A 22,057-nucleotide genomic window follows, 5' to 3' on the forward strand; every position below is an offset into this window, starting at 1 on the left:
GGGGGTATTCCGGGAGGCTGATCCACCTGCCAATCAGCTTTTTTCTTATTTTTCTCCCCAAAAACTAAGGAAGAAAGCAGGAGACAGTGAGTTCTAGTTCTGCCTTAGGCGTTAAAGGCGGCTGGGTGACTTTGGGCCAATCACCAGCAGGTGGTGAGTTCTAACTTTGGTCGCTAAATGAAATGTTGTAATTCAAGGACTACCTGTACCTCCACCAGAGATGCGGGCAGCCTCATGAGATCTCCATTGATCTTGGTTCTCTGCATGGATTTGACTTTTAATGGAAAGCACCAAGCTGAGCATTGGGATGGCCACGTCTCCAAGCAGGAGAAAAACAAATAAATAAGCATTTGGAAGAATATCAGGATCTTCCGAAGCCGGTTCAGTAAACCAAGATCTCCGCGCAGCTTCTGGCTTGCCCAGCTGAGAGAGAGAGAGAGAGAGAGAGAAAGAGAGAAAGAGAGGGAGGGAGGAAGGGAGAGAGAGAGAGAGAGAAAGAAAAAAAATAAGAGAGAGAGAGAGAGAAAGAGAGAGGGGGGGAGAGAGGGATGGAGGGAGAGAGAGAGAAAGAGAAAGGGAAAAAAGAGAGAGAGAGAGAAAGAGAGGGAGGGATGGAGAGAGAGAGAAAGAAAAAAAATAGAGAGAGAAAGAGAGAGAAGGAGGGAAGGGAGGAGGGAGGGGGGAGAGAGAGGGGGGATGGAGGGAGAGAGAGAGAAAGAGAAAGGGAAAAAAGAGAGAGAAAGAGGGAGGGAGGGAGAGAGAGAGAGAGAAAAAATAAGAGAGAGAGAGAGAAAGAGAGAAAGAGAGGGAAGGGAGGAGGGAGGGGAGAGAGAGAGAGGGATGGAGGGAGAGAGAGAAAGAGAAAGGGAAAAAAGAGAGAGAGAGAAAGAGAGAGAGGGAGGGAGAGAGAGAGAGAGAGAAAGAAAAAAAATAAGAGAGAGAGAGAGAGAGGGAGGGAGGGAAGGGAGGAGGGTGGGGGGAGAGAGATAGAGGGATGGAGGGAGAGAGAGAGAAAGAGAAAGGGAAAAAAAGAGAGCGAGAGAGACAGAGAGAGAGGGAGGGAGGGAGAGAGAGAGAAAGAGAAAAAAGAGAGCGAGAGCGAGAGCACTCTGGGATTAATTAAAGTCTCTTGCTTTCCACTTTGCCTGGGTAACCTTTCTTTTATGCCTTTTTGTAGGTGTAGGGCCCGAAAAAGTCAAGTCTATTATCGGCACGGCTCGGAGGGAAAAGGATCCTGCCCACCCTTGAAAGAACATGGTGTTTAATGTTGCGTGAGGCTTCTGCTCCAGATGCTGCTGTCAGAGAGGCTCAGGTGAGAGGCTGGGCTGGGAAGGGGGGGGGGGGAAGGAGGGAGGGAGGAGGGATGAGAGCCTGCTAAAGTCTCCCTCAGAGGAGGAGGAGGAGGAATTGAGAAATAGGAGAAGAAGGGGAAGAAGAAGAGGAAAGAGGAGGAGGAGGAGCAGAAAAAGAAGGAAGAGGAATTGAAAAATAGGACAAGGAGGAGAGGAAAGAGAAGGAGGAGGAGGAGAAAAAGAAGAAGGAATTGAGAAATAGGAGAAGAAGGGGAAGAAGAAGAGGAAAGAGGAGGAGGAGGAGGAGAAAAAGAAGGAGGAGGAATTGAAAAATAGGAGAAGAAGGGGAAGAAAGAGAAGAAGGAGGAGGAGAAAAAGAAGAAGGAATTGAGAAACAGGAGAAGAGGAAGGGAGGGGGAAAGAGAGGATAGAAGGAAGAGTGTGGAAAGGAAGGGAGTAAGGAAGGAAAAAGACATAGAAAGAGAAGGAAGGGAGGCAGAGAAGGCAGAAAAGAAGAAATGAAATGAAATGAAGGAAGGAAGGAAAATGAAGGAAGGAAGGGGAAAGAGAGAGGATAGAAGGAAGACTGTGGAAAGTAAGGGAGGAAGGAAGGAAGGAAGGAAGGAGAGACATAGAAAGATAGAAGGCAGAGAGAGAAGGAAGGAATGAAATGAAAGAAAGAAAGAAAGAAAGAAAGAAAGAAAGAAAGAAAAGATTAATATAATGCGGAGGTGCAGAGCTGCCCTCTTCTCAAAGACCTTGAAAATTCAAAAGAAGAAAAAAGAAAATCCAGCTCTTGCTCATTCCGGAGCTCTTCCTCTTCTCCAGCCTTGGGGGGGGTCCCTGGGTGGGCGCCCACCTCTCTTTCACAGGTGCGCCAGGCCGCCAGGCAAGACGGTGGAGGCAGTCCTCGATTTATCATTGCCCGTTTAGCGTCCGTTCAAAGTTACAACGGCACTGAACAAAAGGGGCTCGGCTTGGGGCCGGTTTTCACGCTTAAGGACCGTCGCAGCCCCACCCCACCCTTTGTCGCTTAGCAACAAAGGTTTTGGGCTCCATTGTGGTGGTCAGTCAAGGAATACCTGTATAAGGTTTCCTGCTTGAGCAGAGGGTTGGACTAGAAGACCTCTGAGGGCCCCTTCCAACCCTAGGATTCTATGTTCTGATTACCGAAACAGGCCATCATGCCTTCCCTGGGACCCCTTCCTTCCTTCCTTCCTTCCTTCCTTCCTTCCTTCCTTCCTTCCTTCCTTCCTTCCTTCCTTCCTTCCTTTCCCTCTGCCTTCTTTCTTTCTATCTCTTTCCTTCCTTCCTTCCTTTCCCTCTGCCTTCTTTCTTTCTATCTCCTTCCTTCTTTCCTTCCCTCTGCCTTCTTTTTCTATCCTTCCTTCCTTCCCTTTCCCTCTGCCTTCTTTCTTTCTATCTCTCCTTCCTTCCTTCTTTCCTTCCCTCTCCTTCTTTCTTTCTATCTCTCTCCTTCCTTCCTTCCCTTTCCCTCTGCCTTCTTTCTTTCTATCTCTCCTTCCTTCCTTCTTTCCTTCCCTCTCCTTCTTTCTTTCTATCTCTCTCCTTCCTTCCTTCCCTTTCCCTCTGCCTTCTATCTTTCTATTTCCTTCCTTCCTTCTTTCCTTCCCTCTCCTTCTTTCTTTCTATCTCTCTCCGTCCTTCCTTCCTTTCCTTCCCTCTGCCTTCTTCCTTCCTTCTTCCTTCCTTCCTTCATTGCTTCCTTCCTTCCTTCCTTCCTTCCTTCCTTCCTTCTCTGCCTTCTATCTTTCTATCTCTCTCCTTCCTTCCTTCCCTCCCTCCCTCTGTATCCTTCTCTCTTCTTCCTTCCTTCCTTCCTTTTCTCCTTCCCTTCCTTCTCTCTCTCTGTTCTATTTAGAGATAGATAAGATAGAGAGAGGGGTGGGGGTCTCCATTTGAAACCAAACCAGAGATTCCCCTGAAGCAATTGCAAAAAAGCAGAGGGGGCTTAGCCCCGCACGGACTCTCCTATAGGGACACTATGGCCAATCCCTGCTATGCTGAAGATCCTGCTTGCAACCTCCTGGAGACCCCCTACCCGTTTCCAGAATCAGATTTCAAGACAAGGAGCAGGAGAAAGAAAATTAATTCTTCGCACAACCTAAGCGCTTGTGGGAGTTGATCACAGTTAAAACCAAAAAACCGAGGGCCCTAGAAGCATTAAATCAGATTTCTGGCCACCGCAGAAGCCTTTCGCCGCCTCGGATTAATTTCTGTGGGAAATTGGAACTGGGTTACCTTTACTCCTTCAATCTGTCTTTCCTTCCCGCAGCCTGGAGGAATACCTGACATTTTAAAACTCGTCTTTCGGGGTGGGTGGGTTGCTGGCTTAATGCACCCCCCCTTTTTTTTCCCTCTTCCCCGGCAGGAAGAGATTTTCCATTACAAGAGCCTCCTTTTATAGTCCCCGCATTTCCAATTTAGGAAGAAATACGTCCCGATCAAATATTGATGGGCGGAAAACAAATCGGATTTTTGAGGGCTGAGACAGATGGACGGATGGGACATTAGACAGTCGCGTCTCCGTCTGGGGAGGGGGGGGGAATAAAAATTTTCCTCCCTGCCAGGAAATTTCTCCTTAGTTGCAGAAGGGGAGAGAGAAAGCGAGGGAAAAGAAAGAAGAGAAAAAAAGGAGGAGGAGGAGAAAGAAGAGTGGTGGGTTCAGGAAGGGCGTGAGATGTTACCCAAAGATGATTTTTGGAAAGAAAATGAGAATATTCCTTGGGCAAGGACGGTGGTGGCTCTCGGATGGCAGAGAAACGTTAAATCAGGGGTCTGCAACCTTAAATACTCAAAGAGCCATTTGGACCCATTTCCCACAGAAAAGAAAACACCGGGAGCCACAAAAACCTTTCCCGTGCCTGACTATATCTTGAGTGGTCACAAAACTAGAATATGTAGTTGAAGTAAACATTCTGTTTTCTTCTGAAACTTTTCTTTTCTTGGATTTATTCATGGTTGGCCTACTGGGAGTCAAAAAGCTCAATAAATCGCGTGCCAGCGGGTGCCATACATTGGCGGTGATGACACATATTTTGAGTGACAGGGAGCCACAGCCAAGGGGTGAAAGAGCCACATACGGCTCCAGAGCCACAGGTTGCTTACCCCTGGACTAGCTGTAACCTAGTTATCTTTCAGGACCATGGATAGCTCCACAAGTAACTGCGGTGGCTTTCAGGACCACGGATAGCTCCACAAGTAACTGCGGTGGCTTTCAGGACCACGGATAGCTCCACAAGTAACTGCGATGGCTTTCAGGACCACGGATAGCTCCACAAGTAACTGCGGTGGCTTTCAGGACCACGGATAGCTCCACAAGTAACTGCGGTGGCTTTCAGGACCACGGATAGCTCCACAAGTAACTGCGGTGGCTTTCAGGACCACGGATAGCTCCACAAGTAACTGCGGTGGCTTTCAGGACCACAGATAGCTCCACAAGTAACTGCGGTGGCTTTCAGGACCACAGATAGCTCCACAAGTAACTGCGGTGGCTTTCAGGACCACGGATAGCTCCACAAGTAACTGCGGTGGCTTTCAGGACCACGGATAGCTCCACAAGTAACTGCGGTGGCTTTCAGGACCACGGATAGCGATAAGGTGCACATCATTGGACAAAGGCCACTAATAGAATCATAGAGTCCTGAGGGTGGAAGGGACCTTGGAGGTCTTCTAGTCCAACCCCCTGCTCAAGCAGAAGACTTTATTCCATTCTGGCCAAATGGTTGTCCAATCTTTGCTTGAAAACCTCTTGGAAAGTCTGTGGAAATCAATGCATTGCTTGGAAGAAGCCAACATGGGTTTTTCAAGGAGGAATAACAGAATAAAATAACAGAATAGCAGGAGGGATGGCACCTGAGCACCTTTAATTGAGGAGCCTATCCTGACTTCAGCAAAGCCCCCCCCCCATCAGAGCCTTGTCAAGCCACAGCAGAGGGGTGAAAGAGCCACATGCGGCTCCAGAGCCGCAGGTTGCTGACCCCTGCGTTAAATGAATTCCCCAGAGGAATTGTCAACAAGTCAGCTTGTTGTTCCAAAATGTTCCTCCGATATCTTTGCTTCTATTCTGGGGTGGGGGGGGCATTTCACCCCCCTGATTCTGCCGCTTCTCTGATGTTATTGTGGAAAGGGCTGTTGTCCTTTTGGCCCGAGAAATAATCCTCTCGGCTACAGAAAAGAAGCACCTGAAGACGCTCCGTACACGGTTGCCAAGCTAACACAAAAAGGTTGTTTCCAGGAAACGCTAAAAGCCATTCAGACATGAAAACTGAGTCAGAAGGCTGAGATTCAAGGCCTTGGCACATCCTGATGATTGCTTTCCTTTTCTCCCTCTTTCCCCTTCCTTCCTTTTCTCATTCTCACCTTCCAATCTTCCTTCCTCCTTCCCTCCCTCCTCCTTCCCTCCTTCCTTTTCTCATTCTCACCTTCCAATCTTCCTTCCCTCCCTCCCTTTTCCTTCCTTCTTCTCTCACCTTCCAATCTTCCTTCCCTCTTTTTTCCTTCCCTTCCTTTTCTTTCTCACCTTCCAATCTTCCTTCCCTCCCTTTTCCTTTCTTCCTTCCTTCCCCTTTTCCCATTCTCACCTTCCAATCCTCCTTCCCTCCCTCCCTTTTCCTTCCTTCCTTCCTTCTCCCATTCTCGCCTTCCAATCTTCCTTCCTCCTTCCCTCCCTCCCTTTTCCTTCTCTCCTTTTCCTTCCTTCCTTCCTTACCCTTCTCCCATTCTCACCTTCCAATCTTCCTTCCCTCCCTCCCTTTTCCTTCCTTCCTTCTCCCATTCTCATCTTCCAATCTTCCTTCCTCCTTTCCTCCCTCCCTTTTCCTTCTCTCCTTTTCCTTCCTTCCTCCCTTACCCTTTTCCCATTCTCACCTTCCAATCTTCCTTCCCTTCCTTTTCCTTCCTTCCTTCCTTCCTTCCTTTCTTCTCCCATTCTCACCTTCCAATCTTCCTTCCTCCTTCCCTCCCTCCCTTTTCCTTCTCTCCTTTTCCTTCCTTCCTTCCTTCCCCTTCCCTCCTTTTGTCCTTCCTTTCCCCCCTTCCCTTCTTGTTCTGTTTCTCTCCACCTCTTTCTCTCCATCCATATTCCTCTTAGCCGTCTTCCAATAGGGTTGGAAGGGACCTTGGAGGTCTTCTAGTCCAACCCCCAGGTGAAGGCAGGAGGCCGTATACAATTCCAGACAAATGGCTGCCCAGTCTCTTCTTGAAGACTTCCAACGATGGAGCATCCATGCCAAGAGGGGACAAGCCCTTCCGCTGGTTAATTGATCTGGAATTACAGAGTTGGTAGGGACCTTAGAGGTCCTCTAGTCCAACCTTCTGCTCAAGCAGGAGACCCTAGACCTTTTCAGACAAACAGCTGTCTAGTCTCTTCTTAAAAACCCCAGTGATGGAGCAGCCACAACTTCTGGTGGCAAGTCGTTCCACTGGTTAATTGTCTTGTCAGGAAATTCCTCCTTAATTCAAGGTTTCTTCTCATCAAGGAGAGTTTCCATCTGTTGCTTCTTGGTCTGCCCTCTTTGGAGGTTTGGAGAATAGGTGGAGCCCCCTCTTCTTTGGGGCAGCCCCTCAAACATTGGAAGATGCTATCATGTCACCCCCTAGTCCTTTTCTTCGACTAGACATACCTAGCTCCTTCAATCATTCGTTCCTGCACCCCATTCGCAGCTAAATGTAGGCCATGGTGTAGACCGTGGAGAAGATCATATCTCAACATGATCCACCAACATCTGGTGGAGCACATCAAGCAAACAACAGAGACAAGACAGACCCGGAACATGAATTCTGCCATTCCTCTTCCAGCACAATTCTCAGGCTGAAATATTTAAGATTTAGCTGCCTTCCTTCGGTAAATAATTGATGTTCCATCTTAGCGGCTGGAGAACATCAACCCTCTGCATTGTTGACAAGCAGAACAGAGTGTTCTGAGAAGTGAATTTGGATCTCCTATAAAGAGGACATCTTTTTTTTCGGCTACTAAACAGGGGATAGGTTGCGGCCTTTCCCCCCCCAAAAAACATGCGGATTGGGAGGATCTTGCGGGCAGGTGGGAATGAGCTCCAGGAGCTATGGAGTCAGTTTTGATGAGGCAGAGAGTCCTTGATTTATGACCGTTTGTTCAAAATTACCGCAGGACAAAAACATGGGACTTCCGACCTGTTCTCAGATTTTTAGAGCCAAGGATCTCCAACATTGGGCACTTTGAAGGCATGTGGACTTCAACCAAAAAAGCCAATGCAGTTCTTGGTTGCATCAAGTGAGGGATAGAATCAAGATCTTGTGAAGTGTTAATACTTCTCTCTCTTTCTCTCTCTCGCCTCTTCCTTCCTCTTTTTCTCCATCCTCTTCTTCCTTCCTAACTTCCTCCCTTCCTTTCTCCATCCTCTCCTTCCTTCCTCTTGTTCTCTTCTTTCCTCTTTTCAATCCTTCTTCCCTGTCTCCATCCTCTCCTCCCTCCCTTTCTCATCCTCTCCTTCCTTCCTCTCATTCTCTTCTTTCCTCTTTTCAATCCTTCCTCCCTTTCTCCATCCTCTCCTCCCTCCCTCCCTTTCTCCATCCTCTCTTTCCTTCCTCTTGCTCTCTTCCTTCCTTTTTTCAATTCTCCCTTCCTTTCTCCATCCTCTCCTTCCTCCATCCTCTCCTTCCTCCATCCTCCCCTTCCTTCCTTCCTTCCTTCCTTCCGCTCTCACCCTTCCTTCCTTCCTTCCCTTCTCTCTCCTTCCCTCCCTTCCTTTCTTTTCGATGTAGGAACTGCCCGACTTCAGACTGACTCTGGGAGACTCACAGGTGACATCCCCTGATGGACACGATATGCTGCTGTTACCAAGTACAAATTATATTATGCAAATTCCTCCATTCTGTCCATTTTATCCATGTGGCTGATATAAACTTGGGAGGTTTGGGAGATGGATAATTTAACTATTGCTACGGAGGCTTAATGGCACTGGATCAATCAAAGATGATGAAGAAAAGAATGAGTAAAAGTCTATAGGAAGTTAAGCCGGGTATGTTGTTGTCGCTAGAGAAACCGCATTGTAATAATGACACTTGGGTTGTGTAGAATGGTTTTTCCAGCACTTGCTAAAGTCACAGAAGGAGCCGTTTGAATCACAAACTTTTAGGGATACTAATTCCGTTAGAGGCAACCAGGGTAAATTTGTGTTTATCAAAGAGGGAATTACAAGGAGAGGATCTAATTATAAGATCAATATATTGCCCCAACTGCAATCAGTCGGTATTTATGCAATCACTATTGCAAAAACTAAACTCATTAAGAATTGGAAATGTCATTAGAAGGGGGGGAAACTTCAGCCACCTTTCGGATAACAAATTACGGTGATCTTCTGAAAAAAGGCAACAGGGGAAATAGGACGATAATGTTGAAAAAAATCTTCAGTTCGTGCTAATTTGATTTTGGATAATTTGGGGACAGAAACATCCAGATGAGAAGAATGACGTATGCCATTCAAAGTGACAAAAGGCCAAATTCCAGATACTTTAGGTTCGAAAAATGTTTTCTGGTGGCGTTTTTGTCACCCAAAATTAGCTCCATATTATTTCCTCCATATGCACCCGTTTGGAGATTTAGGTAGACCTCAATTTACGACCAACGCGGAGGCCAACATTTCTGCTGCTAAATGAGACAGTTGTTAAGCGAGCTTTGCCCTGTTTTACGACCTTTCCTGCTGCAGCCTGTAAGCGAATCAGTGCAGCTGTTAAAGTTAGTAATGTGGCTGTTAAGTGGATCCATTGACTTTGCTCGTCAGAAGGTTGCAAAAGGGAATCACATGAAGCAGACACTGCAACGGTCATATGTATGAGTCAATTGCCAAGCGTCTGAATTTTAATCATGTGACCCTGGGGATGGTGCAGTGGTCGTAAGTGTGAAAAAAACAGTCACGTCCCTTTTTTTCCGGTTCCCTTCTTTCTTTCAACCGTCACTAAATGAGCTGTTGCAAGTCAAGGACTACCTTAAATTTTTTTCCCTTCCACTAAAGTGGGATTATTTGGGGAGGGAGGGGGAAAAATCCAACTCTGTCACATTTTGCTCTTTTTAAGTAATAACAGCGAAGCAGACTATTTCATTCCTTTTTTTCAGCTCCTTTCCTTAATAGACGGTGGGAACGCTGCCGATGCAATATATCTTGATTCCAGCAAACCGAGAGCTTTGATCCAAGAACCCCTGAGCTGTCCGTGACAAGGCTGGCTGAAAAAATAGATCCCACCACCCCCGCCCACGGGATCCTTCATCAGAGGCGCCCCAAGAATTCGGGTCTTCGCCGTTTTTTTAATAAATTTTGATCCTTGCAGGGTTTGCTGGCTTAAGGGATGCAATCAAGAGCTGCAATCAAGGCATGACCTGAAAGTAATAAATAAATATAAATATAATAATTCCATTGACCGAGTTTCATGTTTAATGAATAAAGTAAATAATAATAATTTTTAAATGCATTTTTAAATGTTCAGTTGACTGAGTTTCATGTTTAATGAATAAAGTAAATAAAAATAATAATAATAGTAGAGAAACAAGGGTGTTAATGAGAAAACCTGCATGCGTGTCACGCGTTCACACGTGCAATCAATGGAATGCGTGCATCAGCTGGACAAAGTTGCATTCCCACTGCCTTGCTAATGAAAGAATTGCACCGTCCGTGATCCCTTCCTCGGAAGCCTCCAATTAAAAGACGGGATCCCGGGGAATCTTCCAATGACACGCATGTCCGCCCGCCGCCACGAGACTCGCATTCCAGGAGGCGGGATCCTCCTGGGAGGGGGAGGGGAAAAGAAGAAGGCGCTGGCCAATCAGCGCCGCCGACTCGCTCCGGCCCTTTCCAGGTGGCAGCTCCGCTCCCCTCGCGTCTGGGCCAATCAGGAGCTTTGTTTAGGGTTAGCGGGCCGAGGAGGGCGCGGCTGCCTGTCAAGGCAGGCGAGCCAATGAAATCGCCCTTTGGGTTTTTTCGCCCTGCCCCTCTGAGCGCTCGCGCTCTCCTTTCTAACACTCCCCCCCCTCTTCTGAGCCGCGCTACCGGTGCTCCCCGCTATTTGCGTCACTGACTTCTTCCCGCCTTTCAGAGCCTCTCCAGCCGCCTATTGGCCGCCGCGGCTGTCATCGCGCCATCGGTCTCCCTCCGCGACCTCCGATTCGCTACTGTCCCTCGCTCAGCACTAAGGAGCGCCTCCCCCTCCTCCTCCCCCGTTCCCCCCCCTCCTCCTTTCATCCTAGCTACCCTGGCGCTTCCGATACGCCTCCCCTCTTGGTTGGCCCCGCCCACCTGTCAAGTCCACCCGTCCATAAGCCGGCGTGCTTGCCAGTCAAGGCCCATCCTCTCCTCGCGCCCGCCTCCTCCCAGCGCCGGTTGGCTCACCTCGACGCCCATCCCGCCGAGCGCCCAATGGCAACCGCGGGCGTGTGTGAGGGAGCGTGAGGGAGGACGAGAAAGAAGGCCGGAAAAAAAGGCGGCGGAAACCGGCAAGAAGGCAAGCCTCCCGAGGGAAGCAACGGCCGCCCGAAGCCACAGAAGAGGGAAGAAAAGCCGGTTACGGGCCCGGCCGGGGAGGGGGGGAAGGCGGGAGCGGAACCGGAAACGGAGGAGAGGAAGGGGCGGGGCCAGCGGGAGAGGCGGCGACAGCAGCGGCAGCGGCGGCGGCGGCGGCGGGAGCAGCGCGCGCGCCTGCCTGGATCCTGGTCGCGAGGAGGAGGCGGCGGAGGAGGATGTGGCGCGCGGAGGGGAAATGGCCGCCGAAAACAAGCCGGAAGGTGAGCGGGGAGAGCCGGCCGGGGCCGCCTTCTGAGGTGGTGGTGGGGGGAGGGGCGGGGGGAGAACCAACCGACCGACTGACTGACTGGAAGGGCTGTGAGGGGAAACCGGCGGGAACGCGCATGCGCGGCCCCTCCGGAATTGCCTCCTCCTCCTCCTCCTTTCTCCTCCTCGCCTTCCCGCCCTTCTCGTTCCTCGCGGGGGAGGGGGGAAGGGAGGGGAGGGAGGGAGGGGGGGTGGGTGAGGGGGGGGGAATCTATGAGGCCTCGGGACCCCGAAAGTTGGGAGGGGCGGGGCGCCGGCGCCCTCCTGGGGAGGGGGCGGGGCCGACGAGAGGCCCCTCCTCCTTTTCCCCCCTCGCGGGGGGGGGCGGCGGCCCGGCGTCGTTGCCTGGCGACCGAGAGACCCTCCTTCCTCCTCTTCCAACCCCTCCCCCCCCACCTGGGTTGACTGGTGGTGGATATTTGAAGGGGTCCCTCTCTGGAAACCCGCAGCCAAAGGGCGAGGGGCAGCCCCCTCCCATCAACCCCCCTCCCCCAAAGTGCCCTTTCCCCCTGGCTTGGCCGAGGAGAGGGTGGGATGCCGCCTGCAGGGGTCACCCGAGGATGGAGGAGGGAGGGAGGGGGGAAAAAGGAGGAATGGGAAACACCCCCTCCCCTCCCCCATCCCCGAGGTTGAGGAGGGGGGTCTGAATGTGGAGGGGTGGGGGGAGGGAGGAGGAGGAGGGAAAGCAGGGCACTTCCTGGTGGGAAGAAGATGGGGGAAGGGATTTTCGGGGAGGGGGGCTCAGAAGGAAGGGAGGCGGAGGAGGAGGAAGGGGGGGGAAGGGAAACTACCGGCTGGCGCTGAGCCTGCTGGAGCTGGGAAGAGAATGGCCAGCCAAAGTGGGATGGAAACGGTCCCTTCTTGATTTAAAAAAAAAAAAAAAATCCCTCTGAGCCTCTTTTGGGGTCGGTGGCGCTTGGTGCTTGCCTGTCAAGCCTGAGCTGTGCAGGAATAAGCCGGGGTTGGACGTGCCTTCCTAGATGGAGAAGGGGAAAAGATTGACATTGATGCAGCCTTGTGCGTGTTTTAGAGATACATGCATACATGAGTATATATGGGTGTAGATGTAGATGTGTGTATAGATATATGTGTGTTGATTTGTCCATATCTATAATCTATAAATCTCAGTATCATCTATCCATCCATTCATTTTTCTCTGTCTATGTGTATCATTTACCTACCTAACCTATCTATCTTCTATCATCCATCCATCCATCTATAATCTACCATGATCTATCTATCTATCTATCTATCTATCTATCTATCTATCTATCTATCTCCATCTAATCTGTTCATATATCCTATCTGCATCTTGTCATCTCTTTCTCTGCATCCATCCATCTATCCATCCAGACACACGTATACATACACCCACATGCATATATACGTATAACGCTATCCAGACAGGATTTTGGGATCATGACTGGCCTACATTCAGTGCTTTCCATTTAACGCCTTCCTTCCTTCCCTCCCCCGCCTCCCTGTCCATAGAGCATAAGCCTAAAGAGAACAGGGACCGACCCCTTCGGTTTTATGGCTGCCTCTTGTTTCTGGCTGTAAATAGTTGAGAGAGGACCAATATACGGTCACAGTTGATGGCGCCTCCATTTCCCAGCCACCCCGAGAGCCAGCCAGCCGCCGCGGTGTTGGTTCTCCCACACACATGCCAACAATCCTTGCCGGTGTGGCCTAAATGCTGCTGAACCGTAGGTAGCCTCTAGTTGCGCACCTCACTTTTTGGCAAGGTAGCGGTGGTCTTTGCCACATCTTACGTGGAGGGTCGAACCTATTTCCCGAAGCTATCTGTGCACACTGTAAGCGTGGAGTCAGCTTCTTCAGGTGCTTCAGAGGCGAGGGGTGGTGGTGGAAGGAAGGAAAAGGGTGAGAGCTGCCATTGTAGGTGTAGCTTTTAAAACGGGCATTTGATGGCCCTGGGTTGAGTTCCTGCCATCTGCAAACCTGTTAAGAATCCCTTCGGCTACTAGAGATTTCGGGAAAGCCTTTGCAGGTTTCAAGGAGGCAGAAGACTGGGTATTTCTTCGCCAGGGCGAGAACATAGAGATGAGTTGAAGGACTAGCTTGGCGTAAGGCAATTTCACACGTGATGCTGCTCATCAGAGAAACTTCACAAAGGCGGTTAGCCAATCCTGCCTCTTTTTCATGCGGCCCCTACTAGATTCTGTCCGAAAGAGCCTGGAAGGTGACGTATGCTTCGTTTCTGAAATTTAAAAAAAAAAAAAAAAAAAAAAAAAATTGGTGAAAAATTCGTCTTCCTGTGCTTTTCCGTTGGTACGCAGAAGTTGCCCCACTGAGCAATATTTCCATCTCCAAAGTTAAATAGGTGTCCTTACTAATGGGGCAAAAAAACCCCCCAACCACCCCAGTAGAAGTTCGTTGTCGTAGATGGGCTTAATCCAAGGCTTGTATTTGTCCTTGCGTGCCTCCTTTCGTCTCACCTACGGGGCAACGCTTGTGTATTTATAACATCTCCCTGAACGTGTTTGCATGAGTTGCCGCCGCTGTCCTACAAAACATTTGCACCGTGGGTTGCTGAAGGAGGCTCCGCTGTTTCCCGTCCAGGAGATGTTCTGACCCGAGTCATTTTTAGAGCAGTTGAGAGAGGCTGGTAGCTGGAACTGAAAATAACCAGGGCCTGGAAAAAGGTAATGGAAACAATACGGTAGGGACATCGTAGCCATCACCACAACCTCCTGGCCTCTATTTCTGCTGGATATGATGGGGCTAGAAGGTCAAGATAGCCGATGGGGCATCAAATGCAAAAAAAAAAAAAAAAAAGCTAGACGATGAAAGTCAAAAGTGACAGTGGATTTGAAGTCTGTCTGTTTTGGATATTGGAAAAAAACAACTCTTTTTAAAAAAAAAACCCTGAGAAGTGTCGTTTCACTGAAGAGAATGCCAGCGCTGGAGGGGGGGGTGCTTTATAAAATGAAGTTGTGGGCTCTAATTCACATCCGTCTCTTCAGTTTGGTCCTGCGTCCATTTTAGATGATTTGAAATGAGTTTTGATAGGAATGGAAAGGCTTCCTGTTAAAATGATGTATCCATTACTTACTCGGCACAATGTACTAGGGCAATGTTACGTTTTAGGACAATGTTACATAAACCGAGGCATTTTTGTTGCATTCTTCCAAACATATGAAACTTCGATGTAAACGAAGTCTGGTGAGAGTTCAGTTGGTCTTTGGATGAAGGTAGACAGATAAATCATCAGTGTTTGTGAGTGAAACAGGTAAATCCTGAGCACTCCTGGTGAGAATTGCCCCCAAAGAATATAGTTTTTGAAATTCGGAATCAACAGCTTTTAGTTCATATCCACAAGGGGGTAGTGATGTACTGTTGGAGATATCTGTAATGGAAATATTAGGAGATTCCTTTAAAAAAGAAACACAGATCGAGGTAGTATATTTGACTGCTCACTTAATGGCTTTATAAAAAAAAGAAGTTGGTAAAGCAGACCTTTTAAGGGGTTAAATGTTCGGGGTGTATTCAGCTGTGGAACAGTTCGGTGTTCCTCCTCTATCTGACGACACGAATCCACGGGCATTATTTGCCGAGTTGCCAATTATCACAGGAGTTGCTGTTTGGTTGCATCCCAAATTCAAACGTGATAAAATGCAAGATGACTTTAGTGGCGAGATGGATCCAAACTTCAACCCGAGGGATGTAATAATAGAGCCATTGTAACAACTTGGCAGTGCTTATTGCTGAGATTAAAAATCAGTGTGTGTGTGTGTGTATATATAATGCGCCATATGTTATGATTTACTTTCTGTTGCAGTTTTTCGGGCATTTGCATCACCTCATGAAGAATATTGTCTTATTTCTGATCTTGGCCGGGGCCGGAAAAAAAAATGATACTAGTTTTAATACCCGCCATCAACTTTTGCAGTAAATAGAATAGCCCCAAGTGCAAATTCTACCTAACACGAATGGTAGCTTGCGTGACGCTGCCTCAGGGGTCCCAACTCCTACGCTATACATTCGTGAATAATGTACAGATGAGTATTAGGAGATTAAAATGATAGGCTAGGGAAGACCGTTTAGAACTTTCCCCAGCATTGAGACTCCTGGTGCCTGAGAAAAATCCTCTCTGCATATCCAGCAAATGTAACGTTTTTTAAAAAAATAAATTTTTGAGTTGCCACTTTGATGCCTTTAGTTCATTATTTCTGACTGTCCACATGACTGGCTCTCTATCAGGTTTCAGGATGTGCATCTCACAGTAAGAATGACGTCTTCTGGGATAATATTGCTGAAACAGGGTATGTGGACGGTGGTAGGTTTAATTCCTTCCAAGTTTTTAGATAGATGCTCGGTTGTCTTTCTCCTCTCCTCCTCCCCCCCCCCTTGCAACATCATTTTGTGGTGCGGTAAAAATGGAGTCAGCCTTCCTGATTTCCTGGGCTACATCCGTGTAGTTTTCTCACTCGCAGTGTAGGTAGTCCTTGACTTAAAAACCCCAGCTGAGCCTCAAATTCCCGTGGCTAAGCGAGACGTGCTAAGTGAATTTTGCCCCATTATACGACCTTTCTTGCCTCAGTTGTTAAGTGAATCCAGGCTTCCCCATTGACTGCTGGTCAGAAGGGGATCGACCACGTGACCCTGGGCCACTGTGACCGTCATAAATGCGAGCCCGTTGACAAGCCTCTGAATTTTGATCATGTGACCACCGAGATGAGGCCACAGTTGTAAGTTTGAGAAGCGGTCATAAGTCACCTTTTTCAGGGCTGTTGTGATTTTGAACTATCTCTAAATGGACTGTTGTAAGGCGAGGACTAGCTGTATTCTCGCAATTTAGGAGGAATATCTCTCTCACGCTAATGGCCATCTCCTCCTCCCCCCCCCCCCCCAACATTCCTAGCAGCTGTAAGCACCGGTAGTAAAATGAATTTGAAGGATGGTATTACACTTACAAAATAAGAGAGAATAAAATATATTCCTTATGAACTTTATTTCTCGAATACCCTCTGGGCATGCTATGTTCTCATTACTTTTTTTTTTTTCCCTCCTCCTGTACCTGCCATATTTCAAGTTCTGCTCCTTTGAAGGAGTGAGAGAGAACATCATATCCTTGGTACGGCATTATCTTTCCGTGGCTAAATGAAACGGGGTTTATGACACATTCTTAAAAACGGGCTACACCGTCTTTGCAGAAACTCGGGTGTCCTAGACATTGGCCACTGGGTTTTCTCTACCTGTGATAAATATTTGTCGTAATTGTAGTGAGAAGGTCTTATTTATGAGTGTTCTTGTTCTGGAGGAATATAACCAAGTGTTTACTACTTAATCATAAGATGTCAAAAGTACACAAGGAGTCGTTTCTCTTTTAATGACCATGCAAAGGCCAAGTTTTCACTAGCGGTTTATGCTACGCTGGTTCACTTACAAAACGTCAACTTTAATAACCTCTGGACTTTATGAAATCAAGTTGGCCAGGCTAGCTGTATACTGTGCAGGTGGTAGCCCTCGACTTAGAACCGTTCGTTCAGCGACCGAAGTTAAGAGGCACTGAACAAAAGTCCTCCCACTTATGACCATCATAGCGTCCTTGCGCTATGTCTTGACTGTGTTATAAAACAGGGATCCCCCAATCCACGGGCTACGGACCGGTTCCACTCCACCAGTACCGCTCCGTGGCCTGTTAGGAACTGGGCTGCCTAACTGTATTTGCAGTCCTAACATTACCGTCTCCGCTCCAATTCAGATCACCAGGCCTTCGATTAGTAGCGTGGACCCTACTGTAAACCGCATGTACGTGGGATTCTAGGTTGCCTCCTCCTCCTCTCCCCCCACCTCTGGTCCATGGGAAAATTGTCTTCCATGTTGCTAAAAAAGTTGGGGACCACTGTTACAGAGCCCGTTCAGGGGGGGTAGGTACTTATCGGACCCTCAATAAGGTGGCCGGCAGAGACATTCCTGTAGAAACACAACAGATTATTATTATGCCATTTTCATGGTTAAGAACTTCTGGATATTTGTGCAAGAAAAGTACCACTGTGCCCGACGAGTGTTCCCTTGAGCGTTAGTTGAATACGTGAAGTTTTGATTTTTTTTTTTTTGGCTTGGAATGTAATACAAGTATTGAAATGATTTAAATCAGGGGTCTCCAACCTTGGCAACTTTACAGGCTGGCTGAGGAATTCTGGGAGTTGAAGTCCACAAGCCGTAAAGTTGCCAAGGTTGGAGACCCCTGATTTAAAGCAGGACTTTGCTGTCATCTTTTCAATCAGACTTGAAAAGTGTCTCGTTTAGCAACAGAAATTTTGGGGGTCGACTGAGGTCGTAAGTCAAGGACTCGCTGTATCGGGGTCTAAGATGGAAAAATAATATACTGTGCTTGGATGCCAAGGGATAGTTTAACCTTGCCTGTTGAGTAGAATTTTTTTTTTATTGAATATCATACTGATTTGAAAGTGTTTGTTGCTGTGTTTTGTGGCGTTGAGTCGTGCCGGCCACACGACCACAGGACAGCGCTGGCTCTTTGGCTTTGAAACAGAGATGAGCACCGCCCCCCCCTAGAGTCGGGAACGAGTAGCACATATGTGCGAGGGGAACCTTTTCCTAAAGCTAAGGGAGAACTCAGGCTGACTTTCTTTTAGAAACCGTAACGGTAACTAAAACTACTTTAGAGGGCTGAGGATTTGACTGGCTTTTGACAGTGTTTGATAACAGAAGTAGATATTTAGGACTAAAGAGTTGCCTTGTGCTCAGCTGGAGAAAGAAATGTGTTTTCCCAGGATCATAAGGGCAGGTGCAGAGGGACAGCCGCGGGAAAAGATGTGGCTGCTTTAAAGGGTTACTTTGCCTTCAAAACTCCCTTTTTGGAATTCAATCCAAAGCAGCGCACAGCCGTACTGAAACCTATGGAGATTTTAATTTAAAAGCGACAACTTTTTCTTTTAACTCTCTCTCTCTGCTTGATGCTTGATATTTGATGCACGGTTGTTGGAAGAAGCCCTCGCACGCGCTTGGAAGAGCATTTCTCGCCATTATCTGATTTGAGTCCTTTCCCAAATACAGAATGGATACCGCCGAAAAAGCCCTGAACTCTGATGCTGTTGCCAGCCCCCAGATGTCAAATCATTGACAGAAAGTTCTCCACGGCGGAATGCCATGGTTAGCTGACCCGCCATCCATCTTTTTTTACCTGGTTCGCAAGCTTTGCAGAAAAGCTTTGCCCTGTTCAAACCATAAATAGCTTTTGGAGAAGGGAAGTGTTTTTTTTAATAAAATGAAAATGTGCTCTTTTTAGGGAATGGGGTCTTTGCCACTCGAATAAGGCTGTCAGCTTGGCTGCGGTGTTTGGACTCTTCGGATCATTAAAGCAGCCGTGTCTTATGCCAGGTTGATACAGCTGCTTCAATGGGCGCCCAGGGCTTCGGCCCATGCAGAACCTGTTTGCTGCTACTTTCCACCATTGTAAGAGAGAAGCTTTATTCGTCTTTATGTACAGGTAGTCCTCCACTTACAATGGTTCGCTTAGTGACCATTCAAAGTTATAACGTCCCTGGAAAACGCGACATTTTTCACACTTACGACCATTGCCACAGCCCCATGATCAGGTGCTCGAAATTGAGGTGATTTGCAGCCGACTCACAGTTACAACCGTCGCAGTGTCCCGGGGTCACGCGACCCCCTTTTGCGACTTTCTGACAAGCAAAGTGCACGGGGAAGCCAGATTCCCTTAACAACTGTGGAAGAAAGGTCGTAAAACGGGGTAAAACTCACTTAACGGCACAAAGTTTGGGCTCAGTTGTGGTCGTGAGTCGAGGACTACCTGTAAAAAGCTTGTTTCATATCACAGAAAGGCTAAACTATTCGAGGTAATATCTGACAAGGAAAGATTTGAGTTGATGAAATTATGCAAAATGTGGATATAGACATATCTCCCCATCTTACAAATTATTAAAATATAAGAATATGCGGTCGATAGGTAGTTGATTCAGTTTGGACCAAGGAAAACTCGTTTGTCGTGCTTTGCATAATTAACTTAAAGGATTCACCATTACCAGATACAGAGATTGATATTTAAGAAAACAAGAGAAATTCTGGGCAGTAGCGGCCTAATTAATTGCTCTTCACCGAATCACAAGTAGTGTCCCAAATAGATTGCAATCTAATTTACCACATTTATCTGATTTCTGTTTAGTAAATCAAACAAACGAATACAAAAAAAAATTGCTATCTTAATTTCCTGCACTGTATAAATTTCTCAAAAATACCTTTCTATCATCCGGAACTATTTGTACTAAAACTCTGAACGAGCAAAGCATGCTTAATACAGCTAAAGTACTTGTTTCTTTTTTCTTTTTTTTTAAATCAAAGCATCACCTCGAAATTATTATTAAACTGCTTGTAAACACTTTAAAACCCAGGCAATTCATTACATTAGTTCACGGGAAAGAAATACTTTGAAACCTTTTAACCGTGGCATGCCCAAAGAGCTGCGTGTGTAAAAAAAAAAAAAAACAACTGAGATACTTAATAGATAATGCTAATGGTTTTAAAATGTTAATTACAATTTGAAAATTCCCAGGGCGGCTGATAGTGTGACCGATTCCTTTGAGAAATGGAATCATTTTGGTAGACAAAGCTGAAGATTTCTCTGCCTTATAATCGGCATCTATTTTATGTGATTGTATACAGAAGTACAGTGGAATGTATGAATGACCTTGGGGAGAGACAAGAAGAGAGGAGAAGCTGCCTGGGAAATAGATAGATAAAAGAGGCAGGAGCCCACAGTCTGCTTAACGGTCAGAAAAAGAAATCTAGGGAAGACCCACCCTAATGCATCAAGTCAATAAAAGGTGGTCCCTTCAGACTTAGAAGATTCTGTTAAGGTTCCCTTCCAATAAAGTCAAATTATCTTGGGTTTTTTTATTATTATTATTCCTGTCTGGTTTCCTAGGAGGACAGGCACCAGGTTCCTCCTCATCCAGAAGATTTTTCCAATGGGATTTTTTGGGGGCAATATTATTTGATTGGTTTAGGACTAGATTTGCACATAATGCCAGGGGAATTGGCCAACAATATTAATTAGTGACTTAACAGCAGTTCATTTAGTGACTGCTTGAAGTTACAAGGGCACTGAAAAAAGCGGCTTGGGACCGTTTTTCACACTTACGACTGCTGCATCACCCCCATGGCCACGTGATCCAAATTCAGATGCTTGGCAACTGGTTCGTATTTATGACGGTTGCAATCTCCCGAGGTCATGTAATCCTCTTTTGTGACCTTCTGACAGGTGGCAGCAGCCGGCTGAAACTTCTGAAGGCCCCAGGCCTCTGTGTTAGCCCCACCTCCACCCGCCACTGTCAATGCCACCAAGGTACGCCACTGTGTAGGGCAGCCAAAAGGGCAGAGCTATGGGGAAGATGGGCAAATGGGGGCAGTTGAAGGAGTGGGACTGAGAGGGACCAAGCCAGGAATTGCTCAGATCCTGGTGAGTCATTGTCTGATGAACGGTGTGATTCAGTTAACAATAGTAACGTGGGCTGCCACTAAGCGATGTGATTACGTGGCGCCACTCTACACAACTGCATTAGATAGTGGTGGGAATTTTGCTCCTGGATATTAGGAGCCCTGGTGGTTAGAATGCAGCATTGCAGTCCAACTCTGCCCACCGCCAGGCGTTCGATCTTGACCGGCTCAAGGTTGACTCAGCCTTCTGTCCTTGCGAGGTCGGTAAAAGGACCCAGATGGTTTGAGGGGGTGGGGGCATAGACTGACTCTGTACACCGCTTAGAGAGTGGCGTAAAGCATTATAAAGCGGTATATAAGTCTTCAGTGCTATTGCTATTATTAACTGAGGAATGCCAGTAGAAAGTTTTCTGGTACAGGTAATCCTCGGCTTACAACCACAATTGAGAGCTCAAAATTTCGGTTGCTAAGCAAGATGGTTGGTAAGTGAGTTTTGCCCCATGTTACGACCTTTTTCTAGCCACCGTTGTTAAGTGAATCACTGCCGTTGCCTTGACTGTGAAGTGAGTCCAACTTCCCCATGGATTTTGCTTGTCAGAAGGTCGCAAAAGGGGATCACATGACCCCGGGATGCAGTGTCCGTCATAAATGTGAAACAGTTGGTAAGCGTCCAAATTTTGATCACATGCTGCAATGGCCATAAGTGTGAAAAAACGGTCCCAAGTCACCTTTTTTTTTTCCAGTGCCGTTGTAACTTCGAACGGTCACTAAACGAACGGTTAAAAGTCAAAGGCTACCTATACTGTTGGGTGCTGCTTCTTACGGAGTAATTTCCCGTCTGATGATGACGATGATGATGAAGGAAAACAACCTAGAGAGAGATTTATCACAGCTTGGTAGAATTAAGCAGAAGTGATTCAGTTCTTCTGCTCTGAAGCCCATGTTGACTAAAATACTCATGAAAGAAGAAAGGATATTCATATCTAGAGTTTGGTTTTTAGCTTTTCATGAATGGATATAAATTTGTGCTCGCTATTTCTCTAATGCTTTTGCTTGCCAGTTCCTGCCTTCTTCCATCCTCTCCCTCCCTCCCTTCACCTTGGTCCGTCCATCCTATCTATCTATCTATCTATCTATCTATCTATCTATCTATCTATCTATCTATCTACCTACCTACCTACCTACCTACCTACCTACCTACCTACCTATCTATCTGAAAACCCTTGTAGAATTTTGAACCAGGTAGCTTTTTTAAATCTTCTACTAATCAAAAGAGCAGAATTATAGTCTCGATAGTCAAACCGAGTGGGCGCGCGGGTGGGAAAAGTTTGCGAAGCTGGGAATAATGCTTGTCAAGCCTTTAGCTTTGGCGGGTAAGTTTTCATCCGTCAGGCTCGTTTTTATATTTGGAAGTGGGCTGGTTGTTGTCAGGTTTTGCATGAATCACACCTGGGTGTTGATGCTGAAGAACTGGTTACCTGTAAGGCGATGAGAAATTACGCG

At 47.2% G+C, this 22,057-nt stretch overlaps 1 protein-coding gene and 2 long non-coding RNA genes across 6 annotated transcripts in view; 2 read left to right on the forward strand and 1 right to left on the reverse strand.

The window, feature by feature from the left end:
- Positions 1–1,203: 1,203 nt before the first annotated feature.
- LOC148111840 (uncharacterized) lies at positions 1,204–9,706 on the forward strand. Its single transcript, XR_015730052.1, has 2 exons — positions 1,204–1,312; positions 9,409–9,706. It is a non-coding gene; the product is annotated as an uncharacterized LOC148111840 (long non-coding RNA).
- Positions 9,141–10,810, reverse strand: LOC117669630 (uncharacterized). The gene is made up of 2 exons (XR_004592491.3): positions 10,676–10,810; positions 9,141–9,669 (listed from the first exon to the last, which is right to left on the reverse strand). It is a non-coding gene; the product is annotated as an uncharacterized LOC117669630 (long non-coding RNA).
- A 105-nt stretch (positions 10,811–10,915) lies between these two features.
- CAMTA1 (calmodulin binding transcription activator 1) overlaps positions 10,916–22,057 on the forward strand; it is a 348,998-nt gene continuing 337,856 nt past the window's right edge. For 3 of the 4 annotated variants that reach the window (XM_087879233.1, XM_087879232.1, XM_087879235.1), the window contains exon 1: positions 10,935–11,067. In XM_087879233.1, coding sequence (XP_087735359.1) covers positions 11,043–11,067 — 25 coding nt within the window. In that variant the 5' untranslated portion in view covers positions 10,935–11,042. Of the gene's footprint in view, positions 11,068–22,057 lie in introns of all 4 variants that reach the window. The other variant, XM_087879234.1, reaches the window with a different exon arrangement.

Source organism: Pantherophis guttatus, chromosome 15 (assembly GCF_059756535.1).
Source record: "Pantherophis guttatus breed Tessera chromosome 15, ASM5975653v1, whole genome shotgun sequence".
Taxonomy (NCBI): Eukaryota; Metazoa; Chordata; class Lepidosauria; order Squamata; family Colubridae; genus Pantherophis; species Pantherophis guttatus.